Source organism: Melospiza melodia, chromosome 2, assembly GCF_035770615.1.
Source record: "Melospiza melodia melodia isolate bMelMel2 chromosome 2, bMelMel2.pri, whole genome shotgun sequence".
In the NCBI taxonomy this organism is placed as follows: Eukaryota; Metazoa; Chordata; class Aves; order Passeriformes; family Passerellidae; genus Melospiza; species Melospiza melodia.
The window spans coordinates 73,169,562-73,191,579 of NC_086195.1; the positions used below are offsets into that span (position 1 = coordinate 73,169,562).

At 40.9% G+C, this 22,018-nt stretch overlaps 1 protein-coding gene across 1 annotated transcript in view; it reads right to left on the reverse strand.

Moving 5' to 3' along the window:
* Positions 1–13,822, reverse strand: part of SLC36A4 (solute carrier family 36 member 4) — an 88,132-nt gene extending 74,310 nt beyond the window's left edge. The window contains 7 exon segments of the mRNA XM_063148847.1: positions 1,125–1,209; positions 2,416–2,511; positions 3,769–3,857; positions 4,878–4,968; positions 5,481–5,604; positions 13,715–13,798; positions 13,801–13,822. Of these exon segments, the coding sequence (XP_063004917.1) occupies positions 1,125–1,209; positions 2,416–2,511; positions 3,769–3,857; positions 4,878–4,968; positions 5,481–5,604; positions 13,715–13,798; positions 13,801–13,822 (591 nt within the window).
* Positions 13,823–22,018: the final 8,196 nt, after the last annotated feature.

The window sequence follows — 22,018 nt, forward strand, 5'->3', positions numbered from 1 at the left end:
GTAGTGTCCTGGAATTGTGAAAAGAAGAGAGGGCACCACAAGCTCAACGCGCCTGTTTGAGCATCCATCCTGTGCTGGCTGACCCTCCATGGACCACGTGCTCAGACACCAAACTGCTGACTGCAACTGCCAAGTGTGCCCTGAGGAAGAACCAACACTCACCAGGACCCCATCAAGAGAATCCCCCTATGAGAAAGAGCTTGGAAGGACTGGAGAGCAAGAGACAAAGCAGGTAAATGAAAGCAGGAGCAGCGTCACAAAAGTGCCCGGCATGGTTTTGTTTGCTTTTGTCAGTGATGGATGGCAGCAGGGAAGAAAAGGAGTAGCTGGGTTTTATTGTAAGGTTTGGGGTTGCTTGCAATGTGTAAAGGTGTTTGTGGTTGTGGGGATCCATTTGCAATGTTTAGTCAACTTCAGCAACTTCAGGCATAAAACTTGAAAGAAAGAGATGTGACCAAATGCAAAGCATTCACAGAAGAGCAAGAACAATTTTAAGATTATATCATGTCTCCCCTCTATTAGATAGAGGGCAGACAGAATAAAAATATTCAAAAATATAAAAGATGTCCACAAATAGAAAAGAATAAATTACTTATAGCTAGAACATGAAAAAAAAGAACTTACAATATCAGTAAGAAATCTGAGGCTTCTATAAAGAAGCAGCTGTCTAACAGATAAAGAAAGCATTGGAACTGACTACTGAGGAAGCTGTAGAAATGTCAATGTCAGGCATTTTTTGGAACAAAAATCAGGATTCATTTAGATACAGTGGATTCTGTGAATAGAAGGGACTAAACAAGAACATAAAAAAAAATTCCAGTTATGTGAAAAGGATAAAATATGCCCAGGAGTTTGGAGAGAAAAAAGGAAGTCAGCAGAAAGCCTAGAAAAAAATAAATCTGGGACACTGGCTCCTACGCCATTTTATGCGTTATCTTCCATCATTTCCACAATTAATTTTTAAACTCAACAAACAAGTCAGAAGGAAATACACACTTTCACCAGAGCTGAATTTAGTTCACCTTGCCCACTGCGCCCCTTTTAACCAAAAGCTTTATAGGAAATAAAAGTGAGGGAAAATGAATTTAAACCCTTAACTGCTTTCATATCGCAGCATTACTCACTTGTTTCACATTTTCTGCCAAGAACACAACATAAACACCACAAAATCCCAGCTGTGTTATCACTAGGAAAAAGTCCACAATATACCTGAGGAAGAAAAAACAAACATACATTATACTTAAGAATCAAACAATTATCCCATTGCTCCCTAATATGCAATTACTGCCCCTTTTAAGAGTAGTCAAAATGCTAGACTCAAATGCCACATTAATCTCACAAGCAGTGCAGTGCAGGTTACTCCTCTGTCAAAACAGGGTGGTGATCATTGCAAGAACACTGTGGCTCAGACTGCTTTAGAAAAAAGTGATACACAATGGTGGCCTGAAGACAGACTGCAATGAAACTCTGCTAGAGTCAAGCACAGAGCAGAGATCTGTCCCAGAGAATGTATTTGCTGCAGCATAGGTCTCTGGAGACCCCAGGGCCCATTTGAGGCTTGTAATTCTTTGGTGCAATAGAAAATTATATCTCAGAATATTAAAAAATCTATCAGAATTATATATCAGAACTAACAAAATTTCCCTTTAATTGAGCTCTACTTCATCCCTATGAAGTCATCACAACATACCTTTAAACAGCTCACTAGCAAGATGCTGCATCCTAGAAAGTAACAGGAATTTAAAAAATTCTTCCACAAGTGAGGTAAAAACCATTTTAAATTAACTCTGAGCAATGTGTCTGTTTCAGATTCACAATTTCACTACTGTGCAGTCATACCATAAACTCTACAAACAGCAACAGATGGCAAAGAAAAAACAATGTGTTTTTTTGGTAAAAGAGAGATAAAATATTTAACAGACACAACAAGCCATTTATATCTTCATGTCATTATTGCAAAAACAGTAAATATTTCTCCATTATTTGTATGTTGTATTTAAACAGGAACCAAAGAATTGTTTTGCTTTGTCTCAGAATAAATATATCAAAGTAATTAACATTTGCAGGGTAAACCTGCAATGCAGAGAAATGCTGGGAAAAGAGAATGAAAACTTAAACTACTTCATTGCATTAGACAACACAGAATGCATTTCTGGTTATAACACATCTCTTCCTATATTACTAAACAGAATTCATTTTCTTCAGAGCTCTTGCAGAACTGAAAATTGATATGGCTAATAAAGTCAGATGTCCTCCCATCTCACCACTACCAGCTGGCAGGAGGAAATAACACTGGATAAGAGCATTTTTAAGGAAGGTAAAATCTTAGTAAAATAGACATCTCCTAATCATTCCAAGTGTAGCCATTAACTTTTAAAAATGAATGTACTCAATTCAATTCTAGCTCAAGCTCACCGGCCCCAAGAAGCTCGTTTCTGAAGAGCACTCAGGGGCCCCGCTTCCATGGCACAGCTGACTGTATCACTGTATCCCAGGGAGGACTTCCTCATCCTGATACCAAAAAGTGAAGAAAAAACAGAGTTACCAGAAACTATGACGACCCAGAACCCTACTTTGAAAATGCTGTTGGTCTTCCATGACTATACCACTTTGTTACCTGTGGCAACACTCTGCTGCTGAATTTCAGAGGTATGGTTTGGGCTTCTTTACCCCAGCAAGGGCTATTTAGCACTCTGCAAGCATGTGAAACAGAGCTGCTTCCCCCCAGTTCAACAGTACTAGATGAGTTTCTTACAAAACAAGGGGTTTTTCTGATAAACTACTCCAAAATCATATTCTTCTTACATGACCTTAAGAAATTAATCTCAAATCTAAAAGTTACAAAGAACTTAAACAGAGTTCAACTCTTTATGCACAAGCAGTTAATCACAATTGATTCAATGATCTTATTTCAGTCATCAACTTTAAAGACCATTCAAAACTACACAGGAAAAATTCAGGAATGAAAGGGTCTGTTCACAGTACAATATCATATAAACCTGGTAAAATAGATTTTCCAGCTATAGGGACATTAATAGTTTTGTGATTCTACTCAGTTCAAAAGTTCATTGCACTCTGAAACATGAGACCCTCCCACTGCTTCTCTTTAACACCTGACAGTACAATAAAAATATTTAATGAAAGTCACTATTAATCAAAATTCTCTGTCAGTCAAACCTGAGTAACTGCTTGCCCACAGTACTGCACATGTCACTTGGAGGAATATTTAATACTTATCTGCTCAATAGCATAATTTTAACACATTCCTTCAGCACTACATATTCAAAGAATCAAGTTGCCACAATTCAGAGACAGAGCTCACATGTAATCATGAAAGACATTACCAGTATTTATCTTTTACTCCTATAAAATACTTATAAACTGGGAATTCATAGATTATTTACATTTTTCAAAACTATGAAGACTCAGAAGCTCTATGAATATAAAGAAGGACTTAAAATAAGCAATTAAAACGGTCAGGAGAAAGACTTGTTAATTTGCCAGCAGGGAAAAAGGTACTGGAAAAAACAAGTTAAACCAAACTCATTTTGCATTTGAGCAGAAAACAAATATGTTTTTTTAATGTGTTGCACAAAGCATAGCTATCATTACTAGGTGCACACTAAGAATTTGAGAAGAAGATTCTAAACTGACAGAAGAAACTGCTACAGTACCAGAGTATTTTGTAGACCAAAAATCACAAAAAGAAAAGAAGAATTAAAAAAATTACTTCAAACTCAGCAACTGAATGAATAGTTCCACATTTACCTCTGACATAGAGAGTGGCTGCAACGTACCAAGATGTGCATACAGTGAACAGATATAACTCCTATGAACACAAGGCTGATTGGTCCAACCTGGTATGGAAAAAAAAAAAAAGGGATGACACAGGAAATACAGACACTTTCATGGAAGTATGCTGGGGAAAAATATCTACATGAAAAAATTTCACATTGTAGCAAACAAAGTAATAATTAAAAATTTTTCACTCTCACCAGGGTGCTGCTGCTGATGTTTCATGTCATCCCTTACTTTCAGTTCACTACTTAAGAGAAGGCTATTCAGGAGTGATCAAGCCACAAGTACGAAATGAGTACTTCACTCCTCTGTTTCCCTTGCCAAAAAACTTCTTCAAGAAAGAAGACTGCACAGACTGCACAATTCAGTAGTTTGAGCCACTTGAATGGCAATGACAGCAAAAGTTAAAAGCTCCAGACAACTATGAAATTAAATCATTTGCTTCAGAATAGAAGCTTGACCATAAGTTTTCACAGAAGGAACTTGCCTTACACCCATGTAATTTTCACTCTCAAACTGAACAACATGTACTATGGAATTACACGATTATTTAGTCATAAGGTGAAAATTTCATTTGATTAAATTTACCCTGCCCTAGGAAATGCATTGTTTGTTACCAGGTATAAACAAGCTGGGTTATATCCTATTTTTGCAGAAACACTACATTGATTTAACAAACTGATGCATCATCCTAAGACATACAATCTGTCTCTAGAGAAGTCTGTACAAAGATAAGACAACCCCTAGAAACAATTCCCATGAGACATCACAGGAGTCTGAGTAAATCAAAATATTTCTTTTTTTCTGACAAATTTTTGTTTGGACCAGAAAAATACTTTGGCTAAGCAAAAATGCAACTCATGCAATGAAGTCTTCATTGCATTTATAGGTATAACTTCCTATAAAACAAAAAAATCTTAATCTTCACTACTGATTTCCCCAAAATATAGAGAAGAAATGACACAACTCTATCAATAAGGCAGTGACAAATAAGAAGCATTGAGATTTTAGTTTTTCAGGACATATATCTGAAAATCTTTCTAGATGATTTTTCTAGTCTATGAAAAAAGAACTCTTACCACAATGCCAGCATTTTTTATTGCAAGGGGAAGACCAAGGAGCCCAGTTCCGATGTTTCCCTTGAGGAGGTGAGTCAGTGTTTGTATAAACCTGAGGATAAAACGTTACATTAGAAGTACACACTGATGGGGTAGAGGGCAAAAACAAAGCCTCACCCTTTCTCTATAATAAAACGATAAATTTCAAGTTTCAACTTAAAATTTACAGCGGTCCAGCTATTTTAAAAATAGTGCAACACATTCAAATAATGCTTTTATTCATCCTTACATGTGAGCACCCTCAAATAGAACACACAAGTCTGATCTTCAATTCTTTACTCCAGCTTGTGAAATGTTAATTTCTCAGCCATTTCACAGTTCTTTTCATAGTTCTAATCACTTTACAAATAGGAACCTTGAACTATTTTACAGCCAGTACATTGTTAGCTTCAAAAGAAGTGAGAACCTACTCAAAATGAGCTGTTTTTGGGGAGAATTATGCAAAGTCCTTATGTATAACCACAAAACTGCAGGTCCAAGAAGACCCTTCCAGAGTTTAGAAAACTGCTCATAGGAAACAAGACAGAGGCAAGAAATCTGAACAAGCTTAAGATTAACACATACGTAATGCCTTCTTCATTATCAAGCTGGTAGTGTGTCTTAACTGGCAGGAAAGTATTTTCATGCTCTTCATCTGAGATGCCATCTGAGTCTTCTTCTTCAATTAAAGGCTTCATTACTTCCATGCCTGTACAACAGAGGTAACACTACATTAGCATTAGAAACAAGTTAACAGTTCAGAAGCAAGACATGATCCAAACTTCCCATGCAATGAGGTTTTAACATGTTCCTAAACACAAAGATGATTTAAGCAGACATATAGAGCACAAGTTTGCACAGGATAGTCTCTCTCTTTAAAGTGGCACACCATCTCATTATTATTATTATTATTATTATTGTTATTATTATTGTTGTTGTTATTATTATTATTGCCAAACACTACAGTTTTTCATTAAGAAAAGCAAATCTCTATCATGAAAATGTCACTAGTTTAAATCACTTTGCAAGCTAATGCAACATAAAGCAAAACAGAAAAGTTATCCATCATTACAAAAGGGTGAGATTAATCTTAAACACTGGTAGCTACTTCAGAATTAAACACTAAGTTTGCACTCAGAGAGGCAAGACAGATACCACAGAAAGCATCTCCATTCATTGAAGAAAGAACCAAAATACAGGAATCAGGTTGCATGCTTTGAAAGCTGCAATTTCCTGAACCTTTTAAACTGGCATAAAATTCCAGCTAAGTAACAGCACCAAGTAACAGCAAGCAGTCAGTAGTGAACAAAATTGCCTTTCAGGCAAAACTAACATCTTATGCCAGTTTAATGTTGAGGAAATTATAACCATTCTAAATTACTACAGTTAAGCAAAGTAAATCCTGCCAAGAGCAAAAAGATTATTTACCCTACACTTGCCTACCACAGTATCCATTCATAAAATTTGTTGAATAAGTCTCAAGTTCCCCGTAATGTTAACATTTTGTATTTAAAAAAAACAACCAAACAAACCAACAAAATTTACATTTATGTTACAAAGCAGGCATTGTGTGTCAGGGTTTTGCTGGTAATGGGGCTACAGGAGTGGCTTCAGTGCAGAAGGAGGGGCAGGAGGTGCTCCAGGCTCTGGAGCTGAGATGCCCCTGCAGCCCCTGGTGCAGCCCATGGTGAGGCAGCTGTGTCCCTGCAGCCCATGGAGGTCCATGGTGGAGCAGAGATCCACCTGCAGCCCACGGAGGACCCCACAGTGGAGCAGGTGGATGTCCAAAGGAGGCTGTGACCTCAAGGGAAGCCCACACTGGAGCAGACTTCCTGGCAGAGGACCTGTGGCCCCATGGAGAGAAGAGTCTAAGTCTGGAGCAGGTTTGCTGGCATGTTTGTGACCCCATGGAGACCCACACTGGTGCATTTTTCAGAAGACTTTCTCCCATGGGAGAGGAACATGGAAACATGTTCCGCACTGGAACATGGAAAGAGTGTGAGGAGTTCTCCCACTGAGGAGAAAGAAGCAGAAGAAACAATGTGGGTGAACTGACCACAGCCCCCATGCCCCATCTCCCTGCACCACTGGAGGGGAGGAAGTAGAGAAATTCTGAGCGAAGTTGAACCGGGGAAGAATGGAGAGATGGATAGAAGGTTTCTTAAGATTTATTCTTATTTCTCATTACCCTGTTCTGATTTGACTGATAAGAAGTTTAACTAATTTACCCAAGTCGAGTCTGTTTTGCCCATGACTGCAAATGGCAAGTGATCTGTCCCTGTCCTTTTCTCAACCCACACACAGGCATTTTGTTGTATTTTCTCCAGCTAAGGAGGGGAGTGATAGAGTAGCTTTTGTGGAAACCCAGAATCCAGCCAGAGTCAACCCACCACAGCCATTAAACAAATGATTAAGGTTTATATGAAGTCTTGGAGATATTTAACCCACCAGCAGAGCACTTAAGCCAGTGCTAACAACTTCTAGAGAAAAACTGCAGAACAACTGCAAAAACCCCACAAAGCAGAAAGCAGCTTATCCAAGTCATTAACATTAAATCATATAGTTCAAACTCTCCTGAAAACACCAAAAGGTTGTCAAAATTTCATGTCTGAAAAGCTGAAAGGCAGTAATGAAAGCACTTGACAGAAACAAAGATGCCCAGTCAAGAGCAAAAATCAGAGGTCAGAGACTCAACCAGAAAGTACACTGTAAAGCAAATTTATACTCACAGATATTCTAATTATACAAATCAGGATGGACTTCACCACATTTCTGTACATGGCACACAGTCTTTGAATTGATCAACAGAAGGATCACCAGAGTTCCCTCCCTCTGCTCCCACAGCATTGTGCTGACTGGTTCTTGAGGATGCCACCACCATCCTCCCCCTCAGCTCTGAGTCCCTGCTGGGCACATTTGATGCTCACAAAGACCTGCACACTCTAGTTCTGGAATAAAAGTTTGCCTCCTCAGGGATCAGAGGGAGCAGGAAGTTTCACCCAGTGAGCAACTGATTAGGCTGATTTTCATTCTTTAAGGTATTGATTCTAAACTAACAATCTGAAGGAATAAGCCAAACTACAAGTGTGCAAGTCTCTGACCACATGAAATTCAACAACATATAAAAGAAATAATACTTAAATTAATCTTCCAGTTTTTTCTCCATCACATTTTGTAGGATACTCTTCATAATGCCAAACAATAATGACAAGATGCAGCAAGTCAGGTTCTTATTTAGCAGTAGCACAGGACCAGCACGACCCACAGGACCATGCTTTGGTGAGTATCAGCAACTGCTCAGTCAAGGGAGAAAAGTAAAATTTTCTTCTTTCATTGCAACCTGAGACTGGAACGTTTGGCATATACATACACCTACACTGTTTACCATGCAGCCAGATGACACACAAAAGACTCTGAACTTTATTTAGACATCCCATTTTACTTTCTCTCCCAACTTCCTGACCCATCTTATGATCACAAAGGTAGTCCTTTAAGAATAGATTTAGATATACTCAAGCACTCCCCTCATCTTTCAAGTAATTAAATTTTTCATAACACAATCTATTTTTCTTCTGAAAAGTCATGTCCCCATGCTTAAAGCCATCGAGTCATCTCAGGGTTATTGTTATCACTGTCCCACTGCCCCATTCACCCCCCTTCTCAGAAATGGCTTAAATTAGACCCAAGAATATCCATTTCTAATATGCACACTAAGGCTTGGAATTCACTGTTCCTATTCTAATGTAACAATGCATTTGAGAATAAGTTCCATCAGAAGTTTTAAAACACAGGCTACAGCAACATCATCAACTCACACTGTCATAACTATACAGGTTGCCTTAGTACATGTTCCTCTGAAATAGTGCATTATAGAAAACATTCCAAGAATGCTATCTGGTCTCTATCCTAGCCATAAAAATGCTCTTGAATTGCTTCTTTTCTTCATCACTCCTCCTTCATCCCATGACTGCTGTACAGTTTTGGCCTAAATATGTGAACCCATTGACAGTAATGGTACTGAGACATTAATGGGAGGTGTGGATCATGCAACTTTCTAAGCACAGGTTTTCATTTGATAACAGATCTCTACTGTTGGAATAGTGTGGCTGTGTCCCACAGTCCATACCCACAGTGACATCCAGGTTTGTGTAACATCCACATTTAATGGGTCCAAACTTGTAGTCTAAAGCACATGAGGCAAAAAAGCCTGAGCTTTCCATACTTGGATCTCGCTTGAAATAAATTATTCTGGACCATCCGCAGTCATTGCCAGAAATCTGGCACTGAATACCCCCACATTTACTTTGATCCCTTCCTACAAAGGTCCAATATGTGCAATTTAAACACAATCTCAAACTGCAGCACAAGCACAGCATATGCATGTGAGACCTGAATCAGAGATGAAGTTGTCTTGCTGCTCTCACAAAGGACATGGTACAGAGAACACCTCAGCCAACATTAGACCCATGCTCCACCAAACTGTCCTGGCTGCACTCAAACACACTATGAATAATCCAATCCAGTGATCAGCCACAGAAGCCACTGAAAATTTTACATTATCATCATTCAGCATAACTAAAAATAAGGAAATTAATTTCTGCACACCCTTTTGTTTTCACTTAGACGAAGAACAAGACAATTTTCAGACCTGTCCTTCCATCACCCAATATGAATTTCTTTCCTCCTTGTTCCACCACAAAAATCTTTTCAGATCAAATGCTGTCTTCTGATTGTCTTTAACAGTTTATTAAACTGACATTGTTTCTGCTTTCTTCTGTTAACACCCATGCAAGCAGGGGGCCAAAAAGCTCTGCATCTACTGCTATCAACCAAGGCAACACAAAGTGAATTTCATCTTCTCCCAGCCTTATCACAGCAATCTTGAAACTAATTCCTTAAGCCACTGGAGAGATAAATCTCTGATTCATTACAGCTGCACATCACACTATAATCATGCATAAATGTCAACACTGTATCCTCAAAGACCCAAATTTCAATCATTAATCAGCCCCCAGTAACACAGAGAGATTAAATCCATAGTATTAAAATTGTTACAACTATTACTCCCAATTTTGTGTACTTTGCTATCCCCTAGAATTTGCCAGCATCTTGCCAACACTTATGGATGTACTGCCAAAGAAACCTTTGAACTGTTACTAACTTTACTTAATTCTGAGGCTTTTTGAGCACACTGAAGAAACCCTCTAGTTCAAAAGTTCACCAAATAAATTATTTTCACCAAGAACTTTAGGTAATTTTTCTCTATTGCTCAAGCAATTAACACTTCCAAATTTAACTGAACCACTCAGTACCACAGGAGATAAAACTGATCCCCATAATTTTCATTTTGTGGAAGAGACAGTGACAAAAGAATGAAGGAGTTTGCCAGGCAGGCATAGCAAGCTAAAGGAGATATTAAAAATAAAAACCAAGTACGATCCTCTAATGTTCCTTTGGAGAAGGTCACGCCCCAGACAAATTCATGTCTAAAACCCCTTTTCCAAATCCAATCTAGCAATATGGTCTGGTTTTCATTTGCTTGGGGTTTTTTACCCTTCAGGTTTTTGAAGTCAGTGTCAGCAAAGTGAATGAACTGGATTTGACATACAAGCATATAAAGATCTGGGGGACAGGACACAGCATAACATTGTTTGCATCAGCTGGTTTGACTCATTTATGGGAGAGGGAACACGCAGGTCTTGTTGGAGCAACGCTTCACAAGTATATTAAATGCTCAGCAAAAAGCAGTAGGCAGAGGAGGTCCTGCACACACTTCACTGCTCAGTCAGCTTCTACACAAGAACATGCCCACAGGGCCAGAAACACTGCCCAAGATTCACAAACTGTGAACTGTGTTTATTAAAAAGAGGGTGACCCAGTGCCTCTGTAATTGGGATAAAGATTCAATTTAGCAAGCAGCTATTTTGACTGGGCCAGCATGTTCCATAAAAGAGAAAATCAGCACCACATCATCTTTACACTAGCCTAAAATGCAGGTTTATGCTAATGTTTTCCCACAGGCTATGAAAAGTCATATTCATGATCCTGGGGACATACCCAGAGCTTCTGTCACCAACCAGGGCTGGCTGCTCTAATGGGACAAAGTTAGTGACTGAATTATGAACAAGCAGACACATTCAAGGAGCCTTCACTGCAGTGTTAACGCAGAATAAACATTTATATCTGGCAGCAGCCACACCTGTGACAACAGGAGAGGCTCACTGTTCCCAGCAAGTGCATTCAGTTGCCAGATGATCCGTGTATTACCTCTGTCCTGTGGAGAGGCTTTTCAATTCAGCATTGAGAACCAGGCCTCTCAAGACAAATTTAATTACAAAGGAAACATTGTGACTAATTTTTTTCATGGTAATGCTCAGTTACTCCCTCAACCACAGAAGGAAATAGCTGTTTAGGTATTTAGGTACTTTAGCCTACAAACAACCCTCCCAGCACTTCTCCAGAAGACATCTCTCTGCACAGTACAGCTTTGTCCACAAAGCACACATGATCACCTAAGTCACATGCCTCCACCACCTCCAAAGAAATTACAGAGCAAGACAAAGTGACTCTGAATGGTACTGCCAGAGGCACGCTGGCCCAGACGGATCAACCTTGGTAAATTTTCCTAGCTCAAGGGGGAAGTAACAGACAACACCATTAAACAACACACAAGCCAGGTCCCTTTTTATTTTCCACTACAGCTACTCCTGTTGAATATGAGACATAAAAATAAACAAACAAAACGCTCAAAATAAAATATTCAGTTTGAATATTGAAAATCTCATCTGGTTTAAAAATTACTATTAAATACTAGTAATTACATTTTCCAAAACAGTAAAAGTGAGTATCAGCTTTTGTTGTGTTTGTCAAGAACTCCAAGCTATGCCTCATGCAGTTATTTGCATCCCTTTTTATTTCTCTTTGGAAAATAAATCTCGGATCATTTATTTCTCTCCATTACAGACTGTAACTTAATAAAGTAGATTTATTCAGCTTTGTGGTAGACTGTATTAATCTAGAGAATGGTTATTTCTAAGCAAATGTTGAAAGTCAGTAACGCCTCACAATAAGCAGGAGGAAGTGTTTGCTTTTGCATCATAACTGTTGGATCCAGACGGCTCATAAAATGGGCACACTTGCAGTTATTAAACCAAAGTGCACACAGGTCTGCATAGCTATTGCACACTTACAGAGGAGCAATTTTACCCCAACCCACAATGGATCATTTATTCTGACAGATACTAGTCTTAAATAATCCACTATCCTGTCTAGACCAAGCCACACATTTCTACAATTAACACGCTCTTAAGTGACAACGCATTGGCAAGACTTCAGTTTTATTAAGTATTCAATAGCACTGAACCATGCAAAAGGTTTTGGAATTCTTATCAGGTATGGAACTGCATTTATAAATAGTTAATAACATAGAAAATCCAGTTTCTAGGGCTTCTGACAGGAAAAACTGTCCAATGGGTGAACTTCAGGGGGGGAAAAAAGAAAAAAGCTCTAAAGTTTCTTTCAGCAACCTTTCCTCCAAAGTGACAAACTCTCGATGCAAGACGGATCAGCCTTGGGGACAACAAAATTTGAAGCATGTCTTCCAAGTCCTATCATTGCCATGGGACAAGGCAAAATCTGCAGGTTACAGTGGAACTGTAATCCTCAGATTCCCAGCTGGGGGAACAAGGATGACTGGGGCAATGAAGCATCTCTCTTATGAAGAAAGGCTGAGGGAGCTGGGCTCGATCAGCCTCAAGAAGCAGCAGCTTAGAGGAGACCTCACCAATATATTTAAGTATTTAAAGAAGGGTGCCAGGAGGATGGAGCCAGGCTCTGCTCAGTGGTGCCAACCACTAGGACACGAGGCAACGGGCAGACACTGATGCACAGGAAGATCCCCCTGAACACGAGGAAGAACTTCTTACAGTGTGGGTGACTGTGCACTGGAACAGGTAACCCAGAGAGGCTGTGGATTGTCCCTCTCTGGAGATACTCAAAACCGATTTGGATGCAATCCTGTGCCATGAGCTCTAGGATGGCCCTGCTCGAGCAGGGAGCTCAGACCACATAAACCCACTGTGGTCCCTTCCAACCAGACCCACTCTGTGATTCTGGAAATACCGCTCTGAGATGCGATCTTCCATGAGTCTAGTCCAGCCACAACGGCACTTTAAACCTACTACGAGCTAACTTGTCCAGCCATGGGCAGAAAAATCAAGAGATGAACATCTAGGTGTCCTCCATCAATTAGATTTAAAGGTGGTAAGAGTAATACACTGTAAATGCAATAAATACAATACCACTAACACATAAACACACATATGCCCCGGGAAACCCCCACCCAGCCTTGCAGGGCAGATAAATGCATCACCGATGCAAAAAGAACATATTTCCATGAACTTCTACGGAGGCCGTGACTTCACCAAGAAACCGAGCGCCAGCCAGGTGCGACTGACGGGCCGGGGAGCGGCCCCTGCCGCCGCGCAGAGCCCCTGAGGGCTGCGCTGCCCTCAGGCCGCCCGGCCCCGGTCCCGGTGCCGGTGGTCCGGCCCCGGCAACTCAGCCCTCGCCGCCGCGGCCCCGGCGAGGCGGAGACACCGCACCGCAGCGCCCACCCCCGCTCCAGGTGGGATGGTTCATCCCGCCCGCCTCGGTGCGCTGAGCGCCGCAGCGCATCCCCGGTGGGCCGAACCATCTCTCATGAAGCGGAGGGGGGTTGGGACCGGCCGGCCGGTCCCGGCGCTCAAGCCCCCTCCTTCCCGCCCCGCAGCCAGCCGCCCTCCCGCCGCCGCCGGGCAGCACGGCTCGGGTCGCCTCACCCAGCTCCTCCCTGCCCGCGCCGGCCATCGCCCCACCGGGCTCCGCTCGCCCTTCCGCCGATGTGGAGCCGGCCGGCGCGGCGCATGCGCCCGGCGGGAGCGGACCATGGAGGGCGGCGGGCGGGCCGGCGGGCCCTGCGCGGGCTGAGGGAGGCGGTGCCGCTCCCGGTGCGGGGCCGCCGCCTGCCTCGGCCTCCTGTCCCGCGGCAGCACCCGCCCATGGAATCGTGGAGTTTCTCCACTTGGGAGGGACCCATCAGGATCTTCAACGCCCTGCTCCATGTAGGAGCACCTAAAGCCAAGCCGTGTCACTAAGAGCGCTGTCCAGACGCTCCCTAACCGTGACATCATTGCCATCCTTAGGGATGCGCTTTGGCTTTGCTGTAGCCCCAGCTGCGCTGGCCCCACAAAGCGGTGCCCTGGCAGGGCTGGGGAGCCCGGCTTTGGATGGGCACTGCAAGCTTCGAGCCAGAATTAATCGGCAAAGACGGCAAACAGGGATGAGTGTGAAGAGTTCAGCAGAGCTGGGCAGCTGGAACGCTTGGAGATTAACCACTAACCTCCCCACCTTAACCTGTTGTGCTAGTTGCTTTCCAGTATTTCTTCTTTCCTGCCAGTATTTCTTCAGCAGAACTAACCTATATCTGTGACTGACTTGACTTAAGTAATAACGTTTCCAGCTGCTGCTTTCCTACAACTTCTTTTTTTTTTCATGGAGAATGTTGGATAAAGTAATTTGATTTTTTTTTTCTACACAAGAGAAATGAAGTCTTCTGAAGCCTCTCATAAACTTCAGTCATCTTTAGACATACATCATTAATTAATTTATCTACTACGAAGAATTTCCAGTGGGAAAACATCCATTTTCAATTATCAAATTTATGTGTATTCCAAATACTCCTCCAAAGTTTCATTTAAAAAATGAGCCATGTGCATGAGCTATTATCATCAAATTTATTTCAGAAAAGGGTTCCCAGTAGGCTATCCATGACTGCAAGTTATTGATTTAAGGAACTGACTCACTAATTACAATATTTGTGTCAAGCATTTATGCAATATTCTACTTTGTTTGTAACAATGCCAAACTTTGTTCGAGAAAATATAAAATTAACAGATCTTTAAAGTTGTATTGAGTTGAGTGTTCATTCTTTCTACCTTGTCATTGCATCTCAGGACTTGACTGACTAAATTCTGTGTAGACATTGAAGAGATGTTAAGGACATGATACGTGTTTATTTCACATCCTACCCAATGGAGAACTTTGTTTCAACTACTTGCTGCTACTTCCATAAAAATTCTTTTTTCTGGGAGCAGGTTTGTTATGTGCTTAGAGAGATATTTCTAATATGCTCCAAAAGTTACATCTAGCGTGTGAGTAACCAGTGGTGACCAATGAATATTCAAAAACACATGGGAGATACTGTAATGTGATAGAAATTAGTGATTTTGTAATCTGCATTTTGTTTCTCTTTGGTAAGAATAGAAGGATTTGCTTTAATGTGTGCATCTGGTTAAATTCTAGCCATCCATCCATCAAAGCAAAATGACTTCATGATGAGAATATTGCAGACACCAAACACTTGTTTACCATTGGCTTCCTTTTCTGAATAGCATTCACAGCATCTCTCTTAGATGAAAGTCATGAATTCAACTCATGTTGTTTCTGTTGGTTCAGAGCAAGGCCAGATGGGGTACAACACCCAGCTTCTTCCATTTTTAAATTTTTTAATTAAAAGCTAACACTGAAATCTTTAAGGGCCATTTTCAGTAAATTTATTTTGGTCTGCTTAAATCCCCCTTGTTAGAATAGATGCTCTGCTAGGTCTATCTGACTACAAATTATACTCTAGCTAAATTTACACACTTTTTTAGGGAAAAAAAATACAAAATCAATCAAATATACAGAAATACTGTTTCAATATACAATCCATCTACACAGATGCTGGCTGGCTTTAGCTTTGGGGCTGCTCAAGTCTTGAGGGAATTCCGTTTCTTCATGGAATCTTCCTTTTGTGATGCTATATGTTTGGCTTCCAGACCCTCCATTGGCAGTGAGTCCATAATTTGCTCATGCATGGTACAAAAAAATGTGCCTTTTGAGCCTGCTACGTGATAATCTCTAGTCTTGCAACATAAAAATAATTATTGCATTTACCCTCTCATGTTATTCTTGACAGATCACTGCCAAACTTTCTCCTGTCTCTTTTCCAGGCTGAAGAGTCCTAATTTATTTAAATCTCCCTTCATAGAGATGCCATTCCATCTTTCCTTAATTCCTGTTCCCTTCTTCTGTGAGTTCCAGATCCCCATGTTCAGCTGCAGTTGAGGATGCCACTAAAACCCCTCTGCCTACGTCTGAGGGGTTTTCACTCCTGCTTTTTGTAAACATTTGTATTTTAACTTTTTCTCAGGTACTACCTTGCAAGGTGATCACTCTGCACGACATTTTAATGAGCCATTGGTAGTCCTCAATTATGTTGCCATCCAACTGCCTGTAGACTATGATTCTATCTGATTGGCAAATGATTGACATTCCTCTAAGATTTGTATCACTGCTTTATATCTAAGAGCACATTTCAAAATCACCTTGAATATCAATATGGCATCTACATTTCATGAGATCCTGGATAGCAAATTGCTCACCTGTGTATCAAAAAGCAATACCTCCTCCTGTTAATTCACACTGAACATCATGGGATCAAACTGAAAGAGGGATGTTTAGGCTAGATATACAGAAGAAATTCTTTACTGGCAGGGTGATAAGGCACTGGAACAGACTGCCCAGAGAAACTGTGGATGCCCCATCCTTGGTAGCATTCAGGGAGAGTTGGGATGTGGTTTTTGAGTAATCTGGTCCAATGAATGCCTTCCTGCACATGGCAGGGGAATTCACAGAATCATAGAATATTCTGTGATGAAACGGACCAGTCAGGATCATCAAGTGCAGCTCCTGGCTCTGCACAGGACACCCCAAGAGTCACACCAGGTGCCTGAGAGCATTGTCCAAATGCTCCTTGAACTCTGTCAGGCTGGTGCTGTGACCACTTCCCTGAGGAACCTGTTTCAGTGCCCGACCATCCTCTGGGTGAAGGACCTTTTCCTGATATCCAACCTAAACCTCCCTTGACTCAGCATCATGCCAGCTTGGAACTTTGAGGTCCCTTCCAACCCAAACCATTCTATGAGTCTATGATTATGCAACCTGAAAACATGTATATATTTCTTTATCTCTTTTCCTTACTTACAAGTGTGTGCTTCCTTTCACAGCAGTTCCTTATGATCCATATGCTGGTCTGTAACAGCCCATTTCCAAGGGTTCTTATTTTCGTTCTTTTTCTTGGTACAAAAATTAAGCACTGAAAATCTTAAACTGTGGTTAAAAACTCAGTGTTGTAATGCTGTTTTAAAGAATTGCCATTGATAGAAGGAGACTCAAGCGTTTAGAAGGACTTGGTTTGATGTATATCAACTGGGGAACTCTTTTGTAATATTTTGATATGAAGTTTCATGCAATGTTTGCCTTTTTTTGCCATGAAAAAATTTTGGAAGGAGGTCCAGATGTTGATTTCCATTGTATTTCCTAGAATCACAGAATGGCTGAGATTGGAAGGGTTCTTTGAAAATTATCTGGTCCCACCACCCCGGCAAAGCATGGCCACATGTATCCATCCAGGCAGCTTTTAAATATTTTCACAAAGGTGCCTCTGGAGAGCCTATGCCAGTTCCTGGTGACCCTCACAACAGAAAAGTGTTTCCTGATATTCAGAGAAAATCTCCTGTGTTTCAGTTTGTGCCCATTGCCTCTGGTCCTGGCACTGAATGCCACTTAAGAAGGCCTGGCTCCATTGTCTTTGCAACTTCCCTTCAGTTATTTGTAGACACTGATGGGATCTGTCTGAGTCTTCTTCCAGCTGAGCAGTCCCAGCTCTTTCAGTCTTTTCTCATGGAAGAGATGCTCCATTCACTCATTCTTGTGGCCCTTGGTTGGACTCCCTCCAGTCTGTACTTCTCTCTTGCTCTGAGGAGCCCAGCACTGAACACAGCACTGCAGGTGAGGCCACACCGGTGCTGAGCAGAGGGAAAGACTGGTCACCCCCTTGCCGTGGTGTCAGTACTTTGCCAGTACAGCCCAGGATGCCACCGGCCTTCTTTGCATCGAGAATTCCCTGCTGGCTCCCATTCAGCCTGGTGTCCACTTGGGTCCCCACTCCTCTCTTGCCAAGCTGATTTCCAGCTGGGGGGCCCCCAGCATCCCCTGGTGCCTGTAGTTTTTCAGGAGGTGTGTGGCTGAAGATGGCAGGCATGTTGTCAATGTCACCAGTTAAGAACACAGATCACAAAAGGCCCCTTGTGTTCAAAAAATATGCTTCAAACTCCAAAATTGCCGCTCAGAAGTTTGATTGCTACAGCTGTAACAGAAATGTTGGATGGCCCCCACTGGAATCCATAAAACATAGCTGTTTAGTAACAAAATGTTAAAAGCTTGGGGTGTGTTGACTCTCCCTAAGCTTTGATGGAGAATAAATATGATTATAAAAGATACTGCAGCTGTCAAAAGTGCTAGTGGTGGTTCATACTTCAAATAGAAATTATCAGCACATTTAAAATACCAGAAACATTTGAGAAAGCCGCCAGGATTTTTCCCAACATGAATCATCATCATGTCAGTAAAGTAAAATATTTTATCTGTCACTTAATGAAAATAAAATATCTTTATTTGCATATAGATCTGCATGTACTGGGACTTATCATTCAAGCATTGCCAACATCAAGGTTTGCTTTTGTTGTTTAATTTGGTGGGCTGCCAGTGTCAACTTTCTTACAGTACACTTCAAAGTCAAAGTACAGCATCCCCTCAATAAGTAGGTCACTTGTGAAAATGTCACAAATGTTCAGATATTTGTGAATCTTTGTCAGCTCTTATTTATCTTTAAATAAAAAAACAGATGTACTGCATGGTAAACATACCAAGTTGCACTAAAGGAGATCATATGATAATTTTGGGCAGTGCCTCAGATTCACAACACTTTGCCATATTGTCCTCCTAACTTCACGAGTCCTACAATCTGAAAAATAGTGCTTGAATTCTGAGGGTGTCCAAGAAATACAACTTCCATATGCTCTTAAGCATCTGCATAGACCTACCCTGATGCTTGTGAAATTAGGTAGATGTCTGTAGTTCTGCTCATGACCAGAAACGCTGTCAAATCTTGACATCCCGCTCCAGCTTATGGTCAGCTGTGTCTTGTCCTGGAGTATTCACAAATGAAAGGATCAGGGAGATCTTAGTCATGGCCCTGTTCTGGACTTCTTATCAGATTTCTCCAAGGCTATGTCCCAGGACTGTCAGGGAACAGGCCTCTTCAATCAGCTCCCAGAAAGCACTGTGGACAAGAATGTATAAAATCTGTCTTCCTCCATTTCCACAGTCCCCCCACAGTATTCCAGCAGGCTTTACACCTTCAAACAGCTCATGTATCCTCATGTAACATTTCTAGGGCATTTAGTATAGCCCAAGAACTGAAAACAAATGACAGAAGAGGGGAGAAGAACTTTGATGGTGTAAGACAAACCATTCCTGTTTTAAAAATTCTACCATTCATAGTTTTTCACAGCTGGATATAATCCATTGGCATAGGTCTCTTGGTGCCCATAGCTGTAATATCACAAAAGTCATGGCCCACCAGCAGAGCCCTAAGGTAGCTGGCAGCCACCCTCCCACTCCTATGATTCACATCTGCTTTGGAAACTAGTACAGCCCATGGCACAAAGCATTACTCCCAAGTCTGCTCTAATTCAGGAGAAACCTCCAGAGAAATACAGCTCAGAGCACTGAAAATCCACATTGCAACATGCTTGTACAGCCCTTGTATTCCAGTGAAGCAGTGTTCAAAGAGGAGTGTGAAGAGGAGGATGATCATCTGCCTGCTTGAGCTTCCTGAGGTAAAAGAAGTTGTAGAACACCATAAATCCATAGCCAGTTTGTGATTAAAAGGTGATACTGCAAGTACTTTTTATAGCTGCAGGTAATATTAACTATAGGAATTTAAAAATAGCTGCCTAGGTAATTTCAATTTACTTCAGAGGATGAATCACATCCAATAAAAAAAAAGAAGCCTCCTGGAAAGGGTTAGAAAGCACAAGATGTTAGAAAATCTATGATCATTCAGACAATTGAGCACAGGAGTAAGGACATCTGTAGGGTTTTCCTAGGATCAGTTTCTTACTCTGAAATTTGCAACTGCTGTATACATACAAGTACCTACATTGGTAATAATTTATTCAGTAAACATGGTAATCAAGCTCTTTCTCATCTGCTCTGAGCTTTATTTAATGTCTGTGAAAACAAAAATGTACCATTTGGCATTTATCTTAGAAACTCAGGTCAGCCACTCATATTCAGGAAGCATTTAGAAGCTGTCCTTTCATCCACAAGAGCCACACTGTAGAGCAGCATAAAATCAATGACACACACTCTCTTTATAGCCAGACCCAATGTGAGTAGTTTAGAAAATAACTGATGGGCTGTTTCTGTCTGTATAATGTATTCAATGTGCAAGTGAGCAATCATCTGTCTGGACAGCTGCCCTTGGGCTGCTTGAGAACAGCACCATTCCCCCGCTGCGTGCAGCCTCCTGCCCACTGGAGCTGCATAAGCATGGTTGCAGCTTCTGCCCCTCTTCCGAGCTGCTCTACTTCATGTGTTGGACGTAATGCTCTGCCCACTGTGGGTGGTTGACCTTTGCTGTCCACCAGAGGCCCACCAAAGCCACTTTATCACTACCCTTCTCACCTGGACAGGGGAGGGAAAATATGATGAAAGGTCTGTGAGTTGAGATAAGGATGGGAATAGATCACTTAACTTATGCCATCACATATTAAAGAGACTCAACTTGGGGAAATTAATTTTATTTATGCAAATGAAACAGAGCAGAATAATGAGAAATAAGAAAAAAAAAATCTAAAACCACCTCTCTCCCAGCCTTCCTTTCTTCCTGCACTTAACTCCCAGGATAAGGGTAAAGGAGAGAAGTAAAAAATTCGCTTACTTCCATTCATGGAGTGTCAGTGTCACAAATTATCAGCCATTGTTTCATCTTTCTGTTTAAACACAATGAATGGTGTCTTCCATTCATGGAGAAGTTCTGCTACGCTGTAATTAGAAGCTAATTGTAATACAACCTGACAAAAACCATTTTTCTCCTTAAAGATCTAACTCTTTGTTGAATGTCATGTTTGCTTTTGAATTGTCAGTTGCATAAAACTTCATCCCAAACCTCATAAATAAAGCACTTACCAAAACTAAAGGATTCACTGACAATGTTGTCTTTTTCTGGAGTACTACTTTGAATGGTATTTATCAATACAGTGAACACCTCCCCTTCTATACAGAAGTTCATTCTGCTCTTTATTTCACAAAGACATTTTCAAAATAATCAGCATATCCATCTTTTACAAGTGCTGCACGTTTATATTGAGGTAAATAATAATTCATATTAATTTAATATTGAGTATTATACTTGGTTGTGGACTTCTAACAATAGAATGGGTACTGGTACCCATTTACAGCTACAGTTCTGTATGTAGCATAAAAAGAAATTACGCCATTAACTTTATCCCTGTTTTCCTTTTTGCTAACCCTTTTCATTATTCCTTTTTCTTCCTTTCTCAGCTGAAAACTCTGAGATAAGCATGATGTCAGCAGCAAAAATAGCAAAGCATTTAACAGTTGAATAAAGGTGTGACTACAAAGAGGGACTGAAAGGACAAAGAGCTGCTTCATATATATATATATATATATATATATATATATATTTGGAAATCCACCAATTCACATCACCAAATCATATTCTAAATAGGAAAATTTTGGTGGAGACTGCTATTGATTAGTAAAGGGCAAGCATGACTTCAAAATTCAATAGGTGATATCCTGGTGCATGTGTGCCAGTCCTGGTTTGTGAGTAAGCTGCATATCCCAAAAAATAGGCATGTAGACTGACTATACCAGTAAGCTTGTTAGATGGTGAGTAAAATCAATGTTCTGTGGTAATCTATATTAAATTATAATCCAAAACCTGGTATGATTCAGAGCTGAGCTTGCACTTTCCCAGGCATAACTGGCACACATACTATTCCCAACAAGGTTGGATGGGGCAATCTCATTTTGGAGGGTGGTAAACCTTAAGTATATGGGATCCTACCTCATGCCCAAAAAAAAAAAGGATCGTGCCCTGTTTTGGTTACAAGTACAGAATTTATTCTCTGGTATAGATGCATTGAAGAGGGGGTCAACAAGCACGTGGT